This window comes from Talpa occidentalis, unplaced genomic scaffold (assembly GCF_014898055.3).
Source record: "Talpa occidentalis isolate TD23 unplaced genomic scaffold, MPIMG_talOcc4v2.1 talOcc4.8, whole genome shotgun sequence".
Classification (NCBI taxonomy): domain Eukaryota; kingdom Metazoa; phylum Chordata; class Mammalia; order Eulipotyphla; family Talpidae; genus Talpa; species Talpa occidentalis.
The window spans coordinates 106,722,128-106,736,956 of NW_023605194.1; the positions used below are offsets into that span (position 1 = coordinate 106,722,128).

Here is a 14,829-nt window from a genome sequence, read left to right on the forward strand (position 1 = left end):
AGGGTGCCTGAGAACTCTGTAGCATAGATGTCATTTGTTTTATGTGTATGTTATTTAGCTAACTTTTGTATATTTTTTATTCCAGGGACTTATACGGTTTTAAAAGATCTTGAAATTTTTGCAAAGAGAATAATTGCTTTGTGGAAAAGCCTTTTATACCTACTTTGGTTTTAGACCAGTGTTTGACTCATTTTAGTATTACAGTTATAAAAGGGAATAGATACTGATTAAGTTAATTGTGGAATATTTTTATCTGAGTAAAACTAGACTTGTTACTTTTTGCTGTTAAAGTGCAATAAAAAAACAACTACTTAATTTTTACTTAACTCTGTATGGAAGATAAAAATTTTAAATTTGCAAATCGGTTCTTGTGGTTTTTACCTTTAATATTAGTGTTGTGTAAATAAATGCCTTTTACTCCTTTGTTTGAATTTTATTAATTGATTTAAAAGCTTTTCCCCTTTATGAGGCTTCTGTAATTTATCTGAATATTAATATGGTAATGTTTTTGGAATTTTAAATTTTATTTTTGAAAAATGGACAACTTGAGCACTATATGGTTCTTCTAGTCAATATTTAATAAAGTTTAGGATGGAGTAGTATGTAGGTGAAAAAATTGTAGCATGCTGGTAAAAGTTCTGCTCACTTCACTGGAACCAAATTTTTTCAATGAAAATATTAACTCTAGACCTTTATAAATATTTTTATGCATGTGATACTGAAGTGATGCTTATTTTTTCTTTTTGCAGCCACTGTAAACTTTAATATCACAAATTTACAGCATGATTCTTGATAAAGAACTGCTGTGTAAAAAACTAATTTTGCAAAATTGAATAGCTTTTGCAGAGTTACATCAGGATACTTTCAGCAGCTATAAAAAGCCAAAGAAACTCAATTGCAATTTTATTGTCCAGTTTGATAGATTTCCTGCCACCTTTGTAGCAAGGAAGCTGTTTGTCACTGTATCCCTCTTCTCCAACAGCTGAACTAGGTTTTATAAGCAGTAATAGGCTCTTCCTCATGTAACTGCACTATTTGTTACTTAGGTCTCAGGTTTCAGATGTCTACCTGTTAAAAGTAACCTTTTTAATCTCGTTTTTGTGTGTGTTTTCTCAATTTATATTTTTACTTTTTTGTTTTTTTAATACTTCAAATTGAAACATATCTTGGGTAATTAAATAACACTGTTTTCACTTGATATGCTAAAATATTTGTACTCCTTAGTGAAAATTTAAATTAGGGCATTTTATATATCCAGAATTATGAGAACTGTCAAAAACATTTTCTTTCTCAACAAATAAACTAAAATCTTAGGTAGTGTATTTTATCCAGGCCTATATTGTCATAAGGTAAAATGGATCAAAGACTTAAAATTATCAGCAAGTAAAGAGTATTCATACTTGAGTAATTCATACTATCGAATAGATAATCCCCTTCCCCAAAGATGAGTTTGGGTTAAATATTTAATTATCTTGTATTATTTGAAATACCTTAAGATTTTAGTTACTATTAACAATCTCATGAAAAGGGTTAAGCATAAAGATTATTTATGAAAATGTAGTTTACCTTGTATGAAATGTTTCTGTTTCTTAAAAGTACTTTTTAAAATCTCAAGATATAAACTGGCTCATATATATATGTGTGTATTTGTGTGTGTATATTGTGCCTATGCAATAAAATTTAAAGCTATACATTCTTTTAAGAAATTTGAAAAGTTAAAAAAATTCCGTATACCATGGATTGTCAGTATTTTATATTGAACTGTGAAAAGTCTCTTGCTTTAAATTTTCTTAGCTAAATAATATTATTAAAAATATTTCAGTGTATGTTCATTGTAGGAAATTTGGAACAGTATAAATGCATACAACAAAACCCAGAATGATCCATAATTTATTTACATATATATTACTTAATGTAAACATTTTGTGCAATACTTTTCAGCCTTCTGTTCTATATTTTAAGGAAGTTGGAGGGAAATTTTTTTCTTTAAAATAAATTTCAGGGCCTCCCTGGTGGTGCAGCGGTTGAGCGCTGGGTTGCGAAGCTGCCTGCAGCCTATGCAGCGCTGGTTCAATCCCCTGCTGCTCCCGGGCCACCAGAGGAGGGTCCCGCATGGTGCGCAGACCTCTCCTGCCACCCGCTGCTCCCTTCAGCAGTGTACCTCCGTCCTTCTGCCTGCTCTGCTCCCCACTCTGGCTCTGGTGAATTGTCTCACCCTCCCGCGCTTCTGACTGTCCCCAGTGCTTGTATAAATAAATAAAAAAAAAAAAATAAAATAAAATAAATTTCAAATGAATTCTAGAATGTTCCCAAATGTTAGTGTGATATGTAGAGATTAAAAAAATACTAAGTAGTTGGACGACTTATGTTGAAATTGCCTCTTGGTGTTAATGAGAAAGTGATACTCAACAATCATTTTATAAAAGTATAAGATTTACATATTTACTTGGATTGCTTACTAAAAATAAGGTGAACTTCAAAGCAACTGTTACAACTTTGATATAACATCTATATATTAGACAACTTAAAATTATAGCAGTAATTAAATGAATTAGTCTACTTTTCATATTCTGTATTTCTTCAAAAACATACATAGAGAAATTTATGGGGATAATTAAAAAAATGTTCAAAGTTAATTTAAGACCTTTGAGAGTAGGAAGTTTTGTGATAGAGGATATTTAAAATTATATACACACACATATACACACACAATATGGTTAAAGAGACTGTAGTCAGACTGTAGTTCAAGTGTTAAAATGAGACTTCTTCAGAAACTATTGCAGTAGGGGAAAAGAGACCTCAGTAAGGGACGGACCTTGATTCCATATACAGCAAGGAAAGTGGGGATGGGAGCAGTATGGGAGTGTCAGTTGATTCAAAGTTACTAAGAAGAAACATCTGGGGCATAACTAGAGAAGACTAGTTAAACAGACTAACCGTGAGCTTGCCAAAGGCAGGTTAGGCTATTCAGATATCTGGTGGATGAAGGGGCACAGGAAATTTGATCAAATATCATGGTCATCAGGGATGTGGGATTCTTTATAAGTTGTCCTAGCAGAATTTTTTTTTATAGTTTTTTAAAATTAACTTATTTTTGTGTAGAAGAACTGGGATTAGGCCAGAGGTGTGAGGAGTGGATGAGCGGATTCACCAGAGACAGAGTGGGGAGCAGAACAGGCAGATCTACTAAAATACACTACTGAGGGGAGCAGTGTGCCAGACAGGAGAGATCTGCTGAGCCATGTGGGTTAGCTCCCTGGCAGGGAATCGAACTCATGCCACAGTGGCTGGTGATACCTTGATAGTGCTGAGACTTTAACCCCTGAGCCACCAGGGAGCCCTCCACTATCCATTCTTAATGTATATCTTATTAAATTCTTTCTGTATCTCATCTCCCTTTGCCCTTAATCCTTTTATACTTTGCAAATGATTATTTGTTACTGAAGGCCAAACTTACATGTCAGCCTCTCTTGGTACTTCAGGCTTTTCTAGTTATAGTTATGTAATTTCTGTATACTGTCAGTAAGATACCTATCTTTAAACCACACTTTGAATTACTTGAAGTCTTTAAGAACAATCCTGTGTGTATAAGGAGGTCATGTCTGACATGAGAGGCTTTGAGGGAAAAAAGGGAGTCTTTCTAACATCTACTATGTCTATGACTTGTTTCAGAGGCGAATGGGGCGGTCAGAGAGTTATTTCTGTACCTGTTTGTCAAATTCCTTCATTTAAAATATTAAGTATGCCGGTGTGCCTTAGAAGAAAGTGCAGGTAGATCTGTGTAGTTAAAACCATGTTCAAGGGTCAGCTACATTTATAGTCAAGAAGCTTTGTATAAAATAGATCAGTAAATATAACATTGTAAATATAATTTGATAGTAACAAATTTTATGTTACCATATAACTGTTGTTTCAAGCTGTTGTGTGCAGCTGATCATTTTGAACTATGTTTATTGATACTCCATAGGGAACTATACAGCTATTTATCAATTGTAGAAAGGCTTGTAACCAAAGAATTAAAAGTTAGCATACTCAGCGAGAATTTTCATAGGAAAATGATTTATTTGCTTAAAACCAATTCTTAAACATTTCCTGACATTAAAAAAAATCTAAGTATAGGTCAAAATTTTAATAATATATGGATAATAATGTTAATCTCTTGATGTAGTATACTCATTTTTTGGTCTCCTAAATAGTAAATTTGAGTACCATTAAGATGAAGGTAGTGGCAAGAGAAATGTTGTATTTATTAGCTTGTGAGTATCTTTAACTAGTAGTTTATAGAAGTGCTTTCCAAACATTGAAACAGCTATAGATTAGCTATCACATGATTGTGAAGATTAATGACTAGTCTTTTAGCTGGGTAATTTAGAACAATATCTGGTAATTAATTAGGAATTATCAGTCACAAATACCTTAAGGAAAACAGTATCAAAAAAGATAACAACAAAGATAATTGCTCATTTGCCATTTAGCTTTTAGACTATTGGTGTAAATTAAAGGGAAATTTAAAAATCAACCAACTTGAGAATTTTCAAAGCATTTCAGATATTCATACTTGCAGAAGAATAAACAGACTTGTTAGGGAAGTCAAAGCACTATTTGGAACAGAGTTGATTACAAATTTTTCTAACACAAAATAAAAATATTCCCTGTGGCACACTCAGAATGTACTTTATGAAAGTATACATTGTCTTGAATTGAGATGTGTATTGTATGAACCATCTTCTTGTGCTTAAATCTTTGACTTTAAATAATATCCTTTAACACGTATTTTTTTTTTTTTCTTTTTTTTTTTGGTGGGATTCTTGCTGGTGGCCGGGGAATGAACCGGCGCTGCAGAGGCTGCAGGTAGCCTCGCAGCCCAGCGCTCAACTGCTGCGCCACCAGGGGAGTCCCCTTTATTTTCAAGTGACCAGTTTTTCACGTATTTTCAAGTGACCAGTTGAGAGTTTTTAGCTGTCATGAATAAAAAAGACTATGGCTTCACCTTTAGAGTAAAAGTGGTATTATCTAATGGTTGAAAGACTATGTTAGTCATAGAACTTGTACATTAAGTTTTTACTAACAAGAGCATCATGAAAACAATCTGTAAGAGATAATTGTGATAGCAAAAGGTATTTTTTAAAATTCTTTTATGGATAATTTTGAGGATGTCAGGAGATTCAGGAGGAATGCCTCAAGTTGTTTATAAAATAGTAGGGAACGTTAGTTCTGTATAATTGACTATCTACTGTGGCTACAGTAAAGTACTACAAAAATTTTGTTTCACCATTATGTTAGTAACCTTAGCACAAGTGTTACTATAAAACCATGAATAATATTTTAAAGAATATTTTTGTTTTACAGATTTTTTTCTATTAAATTAATAGCCTATTAACAAATAACTCATAATTATTTGTTCCTTCTCTTTTTTTTTTAAAAAAGATTGATTTATGCATATAGGAACTGGGGTACACGCCAGAGGGGGTGAGAGGATTCACCAGAGACAGAGTAGGAAACAGAACAGGCAGACTGATTGAAATACACTGCTGAGGGGAGCAGTGGGCAAGAGAGGAGAGGTCTGCTGCACCATGTGGGTTGCTCCCTGACCGGGGATTGAACTCATGATACAGTGGCTGCCGATAGCTTCTCAGTGCTGTACTTAACCCCTAGCGCCACCAGGGAGGCCCCTGTAACTTCTAACTCTAAAAAAATTTTTTTTTAAACATCCTTGTTTGACTTTCTGTAATACAGGATTTCTCCCCTCAGGGGTGGTCACCATAGTTTACCCACCACCCAAGTGCCCACAGCCCTCCACCACACTCACCATGCTCTCCTTTACTCTCTTCTCAACTCTCCCCTCCCCCCCTCCTTCCACCCTCCTCCTGGGTAGATTCTTTTTTTTTTTTTGTCTTTTTTTTGTCAGACCCTCGTCTGCTGCCAGGGATCGAACTGGCACTGCAGAGGCTGTGGGCAACCTCGCAGCCCAGCGCTCAATGGCTGTGCCACCAGGGGAGGCCCTTCCTGGGTAGATTCTAAACCTTGAAACTAGAATAGAATTCTGTTTTATAGTAATAGGCAAAGAACCTCACAATACCTATTGGAAATTAATAATAATTGTAATATTGATAAAAACATAGTGCTTATTTTGCATATTGTACTATTTTGAACACTTCACATATCATAGCCCATTTTATCACCCAGCAACAACTATATGTTGATAATCTTACTGTACTGTTGAGAAAATAATTAAAACCAGAACTTTTTATAAATACAAAAATATCTTCTCAAAATGTAGAAAAGAATGAAACAATATTATTAAATAAGTATTAAACCAGGATTGACGCAATAGTCAATCCACTAAAGAACTTGCAGAGACAAAAATAAATTGCACCTATATCTGTGGTCAGGTAAATGCACTGAATTACATATATGTAGTTATTTTTAGCCAAATGAAAGAATAAAATTCTCACATTTTTGACAAGTAAGGGTTACATCTTGGAGCAAAGTACCCCAGACTCCTACTGAGACAGGAGACAGGGCACCATCCTCCTTGATGTTCATGTTTCAAAGAGATGGCTCCATGTCTCCTGGAAAGACATTGCTGGGGTGCAAAACTAGTAAGAGCTCTATTATCTTTTAGAAAGATTTACATCTCAGAGTGACAGAGAAAGTACTTTTTCTGGAAAACATTTTCTAAAGGAATACTAAAGAGAGACAATTTTTGTGATACCAGGGACATCGGGAAATGTAAAATAAAAATTTTTCTAGCTTTGTACAATACACATTTTAGAGAAGAAAAATTTGAACAGCAAAGAAGTGACTAGCCAGAGTAACATAGGAGGAAGCTCCTCAGTGAGAGCTTGCTTAGATCCTAGAACCAAAAGACAAAGGGATAGGAAATAGATCAGGAAATTAGAGGACTAATCAGTGCAGTGTCAAAAATAAGAAAGCCCAGTGAGAGAGAAAGGCAGGAAAAGAGGGGAAGAAGGTATATATTAAGTGATTCAAGAACATTTCCCAGAACCAGAGGATATATTTTTTGCTAGGTTGAAGGGGACCATTTAGAGTGATGGATGAAAGAAAATCCATGTCAAGAATCCTTATGAAATTTCAAAGCACTAAGAAGGAAAGATTTTCTAAGATTTCACAGAGAACAAAATAGGTGGTAGAAGGATCAGGGATCAGAATGCTCTCTGACTTCCCAACAATCGGCACAGTAATAAGGCAATGAAAAATTACCTGTCAAATTCTGAATGTAAATGCTTTCCAACCTGTGGTTTATATTGAGTCTATTAATTATGAATGTAAAAGAAATATATTTTCAACCTTTAGAAATTTAATTTGATATGTTCCCTTTTTCAAAGCTTTAGAGACTGTACTGCACCAAAAAAGAAAAAGATAAGGGATATAAGAGACAGGAGTAACCACATAGAAGAGAGATGAAAGGAATATTCAGGGCTATAATGAAGGAAGATCCCAGGATAGCAGCTGTGTGGTAGATAGGATAGTCCATCTAGGTAGGCATAGTTATCACTGAAATGGCAAGTTCCTTTGTAACTTTAAAAAAAAAAAATCTGGTCAAATTACATGAGTTGGGCCATAATATGACTGCTTAGCTTACCTTGACCATGTGCTGATTCAGTTCCAACTCTTTCTTGTCATGCTACACCTGGATCACCTGAGGATTCTCACTTAACCCCTCAATAATTTGGTATGCTTTGATTTACTTTTGACATTAGTGGTAGACCATGGTGAACTTAGAATTGAAAAATAATAAGTAGCCCTTTTATTCATGCCAGGTACTCATGCTTGGACCACACTACTGCTCATAGGTGCTTCAGTTCTCTTGGCCTTTATATTTCACAATATATTCCAATGGCCTTACCTACAGACTTACCTGAAATAGCCTTAAATATCTTTTCGGGGAAGCTGAGCCTTCCACCAAGTCAGATTATGTGTCACTAGCCCTTTCCTGGGAGCCTTTGACTGGTTGTGGTAATATTGCCCTTACATAGCTACCTAGGATTGTCTTTGTGTGTTTTTTCAAACTAAGCATAAGAGGTGTATTTACTATATAGGCAGTAAAACTTAAGTAGGGAATAATGAATAGAAATGTCAGAATAGTAGTTTCCTCAGGATAATGGTGGGAGGTTGGGAAACAAAGTTAGGGATGGGCACATAGGGAAATGTGAAGGGCTAATGGTGTTCAGTTTTCAAGTGGGAAAATGTTTAGTCCCTAAGCATCTTTATTTTACCTATATCACATTGTGGCATGAATAAATATATGTCATGAGTAAAAGCTAGTTAATAACTATAGAAAGAAATATGTGCATTGTGCATCATTTAAATTTTTGTTTGCCATTTACCAACCTGTTCACACACATGATACAGTGGGGCCTAAGGATCTTTGGGGGGAAAATCATCTACCATCCTAAATGAGGGTTCAATAAAGGATTGTTGAATGAAGATTCAATTTAGCGTGTGTGTGTGTATATATGTATAGTAGAATGTATAGTAGATTGATACAGGCTATAGAACAAATCATTCTAGCATTGATTGATATCTATTTTTGACATGTATTATACTGTTTAAAGGAGGATTTCCCATGGAAACACTAGTGGCGATCATATAATGGTGACTTTAATAATCAGTTAATAAGAAAATTATAAAGTTTTGGATTTCTAAAGCCATAGCACACTTTTATTCTATCCCTCCAATCAGTATTTTCAGTTTAGTTGTTGAAAGGCTAAGAATATATGGGGATGTTCCTAGTGCTGAATATGTAGTCATCATTTACATATAATTGGAGTGAATGCATGCATAAATGAATTAGTGGGACTTTTAACCATTTGTCATCAGTTCAGACTTTGAAAATTGTGGTTCACCTTTCTGGAAGGGCTAGATATTTTTTTAATTATTAAAAGAATTTGTATTTTTTAACATAGTAAGTTTTGGTAGCTTACCCAGAATATGGAGAGCTGCTATAATAGTTAACATAATTAACTGATACTTTTAATCTCTCTTGAGGATAACTCATTGGGATATAGGTTTTCATTGCAATTGAAAGAATGTGTTATTTAGTGCACAAATTCCTTCCCAATGATATGTAGACACTGGTAAAAGTTAAAGACACCAATAGAATAGTGTATTTATTTCCTGGACATATTTCAGAATGTACTAAATAAACAAGTTCATGTTATGCTTTGCTACCGTTGTAACCTGTTATTAAGATCAGCTATAATTTTTTTAATATTCAGATTTTTGTTATCTACTTTTTATCATTTTATGAAATGAGATAAAATTGTTTTAGTATATTATATAAGCCATGCACTTGGAAAATTTTTTAAAATATTTTAATTTTATATCGTGTATGTTTAGTTTCTTTCCTTTTTGGAGGTATATTTGGACTAATTGTATGTTTTTCATCTAGGTCACTTTTGAAATACACAAAGAGAACCTTGCTAATGTGTTTAGGGAACACCAGGGAAAAATTGATGAAGAAGCAGGACAGTGTTCTTCAAGCCTGGTTCAAGCTGTTGCTAGTAGTAGTGGGGATGTTGACATTTCAGAAGGATCTCAGCAGTCAGATGTGAAGAATTCTCCTGTGTCTCCTCACATGGCCAGAAACAGTGATGAAAAGTCAAGTATTGAGAACACAACTTCAGTAGAATCTGCACCCAACAATGAACTGCAAACTCCTACAACCTTGGATGAAGAAGAGAAAACTGGACACAAAAATCAGGAGTTAATGGATGAAATTGCTTTAGAAGAAACACCAATGAAGGAAACAGTGAATACAGGTGATTTAGAAGCATCTTCTGACATAGTAGAATCTGTCACTATTTCCTCCAATTCTTTTAAAACAACTGACAAAGATATAATGACTGTCAGTGAAATAACTGCTTCTATAAGTTCTCCTTCAGAAGAGGATGCTTCAGAGGTGCCAGAATTTTTGGATAAGTCTATAGCAGAGGAAGAAGATGATGATGATTATGTAGAACTGAAGGTGGAAAGTAGTCCTACTGAGGAAATCAGTTTACCCACAGAACTCCAGGATAATAGTTTGTCTCCAGCTGCATCTGAAGTCAGTGAAAGACTGGACGTGTTCAGTAATGAACACAAATTAATACTTGAAGCGGAAGAATCCATTAGTAAGAAGCAAATGGATACTGAAACCCAAGATTCTAAAGATTGTGGAGTCTTGACTATGACAGCATCAGGATCTTCAACTACCTCACCAGACATTACGGCTTCCCAGACAACAGTACAATCAGAAGTTGGTCAGATGCTTGAGGAAGGGAAGAAAAGGACTGGAGAAAACCAATCAAGTAGTAATTCTCATGGTAGTAATTCTGAATCTCCTACTACCTCTGAGAAGAGGATTGCTAAATTGGATGTTTCCAGTGTTGCTACAGATACTGAGAGACTGGAATTGAAGGCCAGCACAAATGTGGAAGCATCTCAACCTCATCAGCCTGTGCTAGAGGTGAATATATTTATTGCTGTCTTGAGTTGCAGTTGCATTGAGTTAAAATAGAGGAAGTATATAGACTTACAGCTTATTTCATTTTGGAATGTGATTTGTATCCTATTTGTAACTACATAAAGGTAATGAATGTAAGGATTAGTTTTAGCATAGGGTTCAACTTTTATTATAAGTTCATTAAAGGCAACTTTTATTACTTTCACCATAGCATCTCCAAAAGTTGCTACTTTCATATTTGAGGGTTGGCATAATTTTAGTCTATTAAGGAATCCTTGGAAATACTTGCCTTTTTTTCTTTATTTGATAACCCAGTCATAGTGCATTATTTTTCCAACAAAATCTGGGGCTACCTTCCTGTAGAATCCGCTGCAGTGTATAACTTTAAATACACAGTCTGTGGTTTCAAGTGTTGTTCCATGAGGTCTGCTTACTTTGTGAGAGGCAAGAGTCTTAAAGGGACCTTGAAGCACAACTTTCTGCTTGCCAGTATCTCACAGTGATTCATGAGGAAATGAATGTCATTTTCCACATTATTCAACTCTTGTGCTTCTAGCCCTCTTCTTCCTGTTTGGTTGATTCCTTTATAAACTGCTACATTAGCTGGTGGAGTAATAAGATGGTTCCACGGTAATTACTGTTGAATTTTGCACTTTAGCGTTTGTGATAACTTTACTTTGAATGTATTAAGGTATTAGTTATTACTCAGTGATAATTTCCCCCTAATTTAGTTCTTTAGTATCTTAAAATATATTTAAGTGAATTGCATGGAAACTGTTAAATTATTTATTAATGCCTTCTATTGAAGTTGAATTTATTTTATTACTCTTTTTATTTTCTGCATAGATGTCAAGGCAACAGGAGCGGCCAGGCCAGGGAGTAGCGTCAGATGCAGTTAATGGACAAAGAAGGGATTCCAGATCTTCTATGTTCCGTATTCCCGAGTTCAAGTGGTCTCATACACACCAGCGTTTGCTCACTGATCTGTTATTTTCAATAGAAACAGATATACAAATGTGGAGAAGGTTTGTTCATATGCTTACTACAGAAGATGTGTATAAATTTTAATCTTTGTTTTCTAAGAAATTTAACCCTGCAGAATTAACATTTGCAGTTGATTTCATAAATTTGTTTAAAAAGTAGAAGTTATTTCTATGGTGGGGTTTTGTGAATTTTACTGTCTATTATAAAAGTGAACTACCCTGTGTGTGTTACAAAAACTTGAAAGTAAGAGCTTTTTCTTCTAAAAGATCTGCCATGGATTTAAAACAGTATATTTTCTATGTTTGGAATTCACCTAAAGGTAAGTCAGCCAAGTAGGTTTATTACTAGCAGTACTAAAAAATTTGGATTCAACTATAACATCCAATTTTTCAGTATATATTTAATATAAAAAACTGTATGCTTCAGATTATCTTCTACTGTTTTATGGTTTTAAAAATGCTTAATATGCTTATTATTGGTATGTTGTTATTCTGTTTAAAACTATCCTAAAACATTACCTGAGAATACATTAATAAAAAATTAATTTTTAATACCTTATTTAGTAATAATTTACCTCTTAATTTGTGCCTCATGACTTCTGATTTTTTCCCCATTTAATAATAATTTAGTTCACCTTTTGATATCAAGTATAAGATGTATAGTATTTATAATTCAGCTTGAGAAAGGGCATGTATAGTAACTACTGATAAGGAATGCTCTACTACTTCTGAGGCTATACACCCCCAGATGCCTGCTTCCTCATTATCTTTCTTCAGCTTTCCAGATAAAGCAAGAGCACATTCTTATCCTCTCTCCCCTTAAGCAGGAAAACTGTGATTTCCTTTCTTTAGCTTTATCAGTAAACATCATTTATCTTTGGACAGCCATTCAACAAAGACAGTTATGGACTTTGTGAATAGCAGTGATAATGTCATCTTTGTACACAACACAATTCATCTCATCTCTCAAGTGATGGACAACATGGTCATGGCTTGTGGGGGTATACTGCCATTGCTTTCAGCTGCTACGTCGGCTACAGTAAGAACTTTAAGAACTTTACCACTGTATAAAATTGGTGTGAAAACATGTCTGTTATGCATCCTTACTGATTAGAACTTGAATATAGTTGTAATGTTCATTGTAGATAATGTAAATCAAAAGCAACATGATTTTGTATAATTGCCTGAAAGGACCATAGAATCTGTTTCGGGAATGAAAGGACAAAAAAAGAGTGTTTTTTTTTTAGGGATGAGTCAGCTAGTGAAGAATATGATTGATGAGCTTTCACCTGTATGTTTCTATTGCCTTTTTTTTAGGTGAAATGATAAGGAAATCATTCAGTTGAACTAGATTTCTGAAAGCCTGGCTTTTAATAAAATTTAGAAATTTGGGAAATGTATCTAATAGAATTAGATTTTTATCAGTATATAGATGTAAATGTTAAACTTATTCCTTTCAGCATGAACTGGAGAATATTGAACCTACTCAAGGCCTTTCAATAGAAGCCTCTGTGACATTTTTGCAGAGGTTAATCAGCCTTGTGGATGTGCTTATATTTGCAAGTTCTCTAGGCTTTACTGAAATTGAAGCTGAAAAAAATATGTCATCTGGAGGAATTTTGCGGCAGTGTCTCCGACTAGGTGAGTTGTTAAAACCCACTAGTTAGGAATTTTCTTTAACAATTTTTGGTAACCCAACCATGCTAAATTCAAAATTATGTTTCTCCTGTTAGTAGGAAAATACGTGGTAGGCAGTTTGCCATTTGCTGCTATTTATTTAGTTTCATTTTTCTAATGAAGTTCGATTGTTTTTTATGTCCTTGTTAAATTTTGACGATACAGGATTTCTCCCCTCAGGTGTGGTCACTGTATCTCTCCCGCAGCCACGGCGCCGGTGGTAGCCCTCCACCACAGTCCATTGTGCTCTCTCCCTTCCCTACCTCCTCCCTTCTTTGGGAGCTGATCTATGGTCAGCTTTCAAAAGTTGGTTTTACAGTTTGTCTTTGTCTGAACCTTTGTTTGGTTTCTCTATATTACACATATAAGTGAAACCATCTGGTATTTATCTTTCTCCTTCTGGCTTATTTCGCTTAACACAATGCCTTCCATTTTGCTGTGTTTTAACCTCCAAAGAGTAAACGATTATGTCCTGTGCTATAGTAGTAATGTGACTTTGGATGGAGGACATGGATTTGTTTTGAAACATCTACTAAGTTGATTCTGATCAGTATTACACCTCCTTCCCAGTCTTTCTTTTTTTTACTTGAAAGTTTTTCAAATTTTCAGATGATTCACACACATCAATCACCAGAGGAATCTTGTTAAAATGCAAATTTGATTATATAAATCTGCGATGAGGCTTGACAGTTATCTTTCTATTAAGTCCCAGGTAGTTTTGATGCTGTTCCTTGTACAAACACTACAGTAACAAGGTTCTAAAATGCCACCATTCAGATGCAGTCTTTGTTAAATAAACTGTAGTAATTTGTTAAAGCTTAATAAATATAAAATCTCCGTTCTCTGAAGTCAGTTCTTCCTGAGTAAAAGGTAAAATCCACGTAAAGATATTTTGCGGTATCTGAGCTTTCGTGGGTGAAGCAAACAATTTTTTTCTTTATACGGAAGGTTTCCTGTATCCAGTTGTTACTACCATGAGTTTGCTCATGATTTGCTTAAGTGGAGAGAAGTAGGTGGAGAGAGGGAGACCAAGAAATGGAAGTGAACCATGGCCATGAGAGGATGGGTCAGAACTAAGGCACTTATGGTAACATCAGCAGTGGAAAATCTAATGTAATAGTTTCCGATATTTAGCAAGAAAATTTGTTATGTAAAATGATATATATGTGCTTAGACTTTTTGGGTATAGTGAATTATAATGAATCCTCTCAGCCTCTCGTGCATCTGGCCTATACCCCAGCTCTTGTATAAATAAAAATAAATCTTTAAAAAAAAAAAAAGAAATTTCAGTCGTGAGAATAACACAACAGAAGCTTTTATTTATTGACTGTGGTCACTTATCATTATTTTTTATTTTTTACAATGAGTCAGCAATCATTTCCCCCTTTTATTTATAAGGAAATTTGAGATCATAGACATGGAGGGGACTTACTGAAAATTCAAAAATTATACTGGGGAAGTTGGAATTTGAGCATAGTTTTTAGTGTTCCTGCCTTTCTCTTCTATTTCTGTAGACTTTCTGTTAGTAACATAATTAAAATATTTAGTCTTCATTGCTTTTGGATATGCCCTATTTTAAACTTTCCTAGAAAGATTTTCTTAGAAGTATAAGACACACTAGCATTACTTCATAATACTCTAGAGTTACTAGATTCAGAAGCTAGGGAAATACTCTGTCCTGTCTTTGTAGCTGTAGAGGGA

The 14,829-nt window shown here is 34.5% G+C and overlaps 1 protein-coding gene across 4 annotated transcripts in view; it reads left to right on the forward strand.

Moving 5' to 3' along the window:
• LRBA (LPS responsive beige-like anchor protein) overlaps positions 1–14,829 on the forward strand; it is a 493,454-nt gene that overhangs the window by 85,737 nt on the left and 392,888 nt on the right. For all 4 annotated transcript variants that reach the window (XM_037497443.2, XM_037497442.2, XM_037497444.2 and 1 more), the window contains 4 exons: positions 9,416–10,471; positions 11,315–11,493; positions 12,337–12,490; positions 12,912–13,092. In XM_037497443.2, coding sequence (XP_037353340.1) covers positions 9,416–10,471; positions 11,315–11,493; positions 12,337–12,490; positions 12,912–13,092 — 1,570 coding nt within the window. The remainder of the gene's footprint in view (positions 1–9,415; positions 10,472–11,314; positions 11,494–12,336; positions 12,491–12,911; positions 13,093–14,829) is intronic.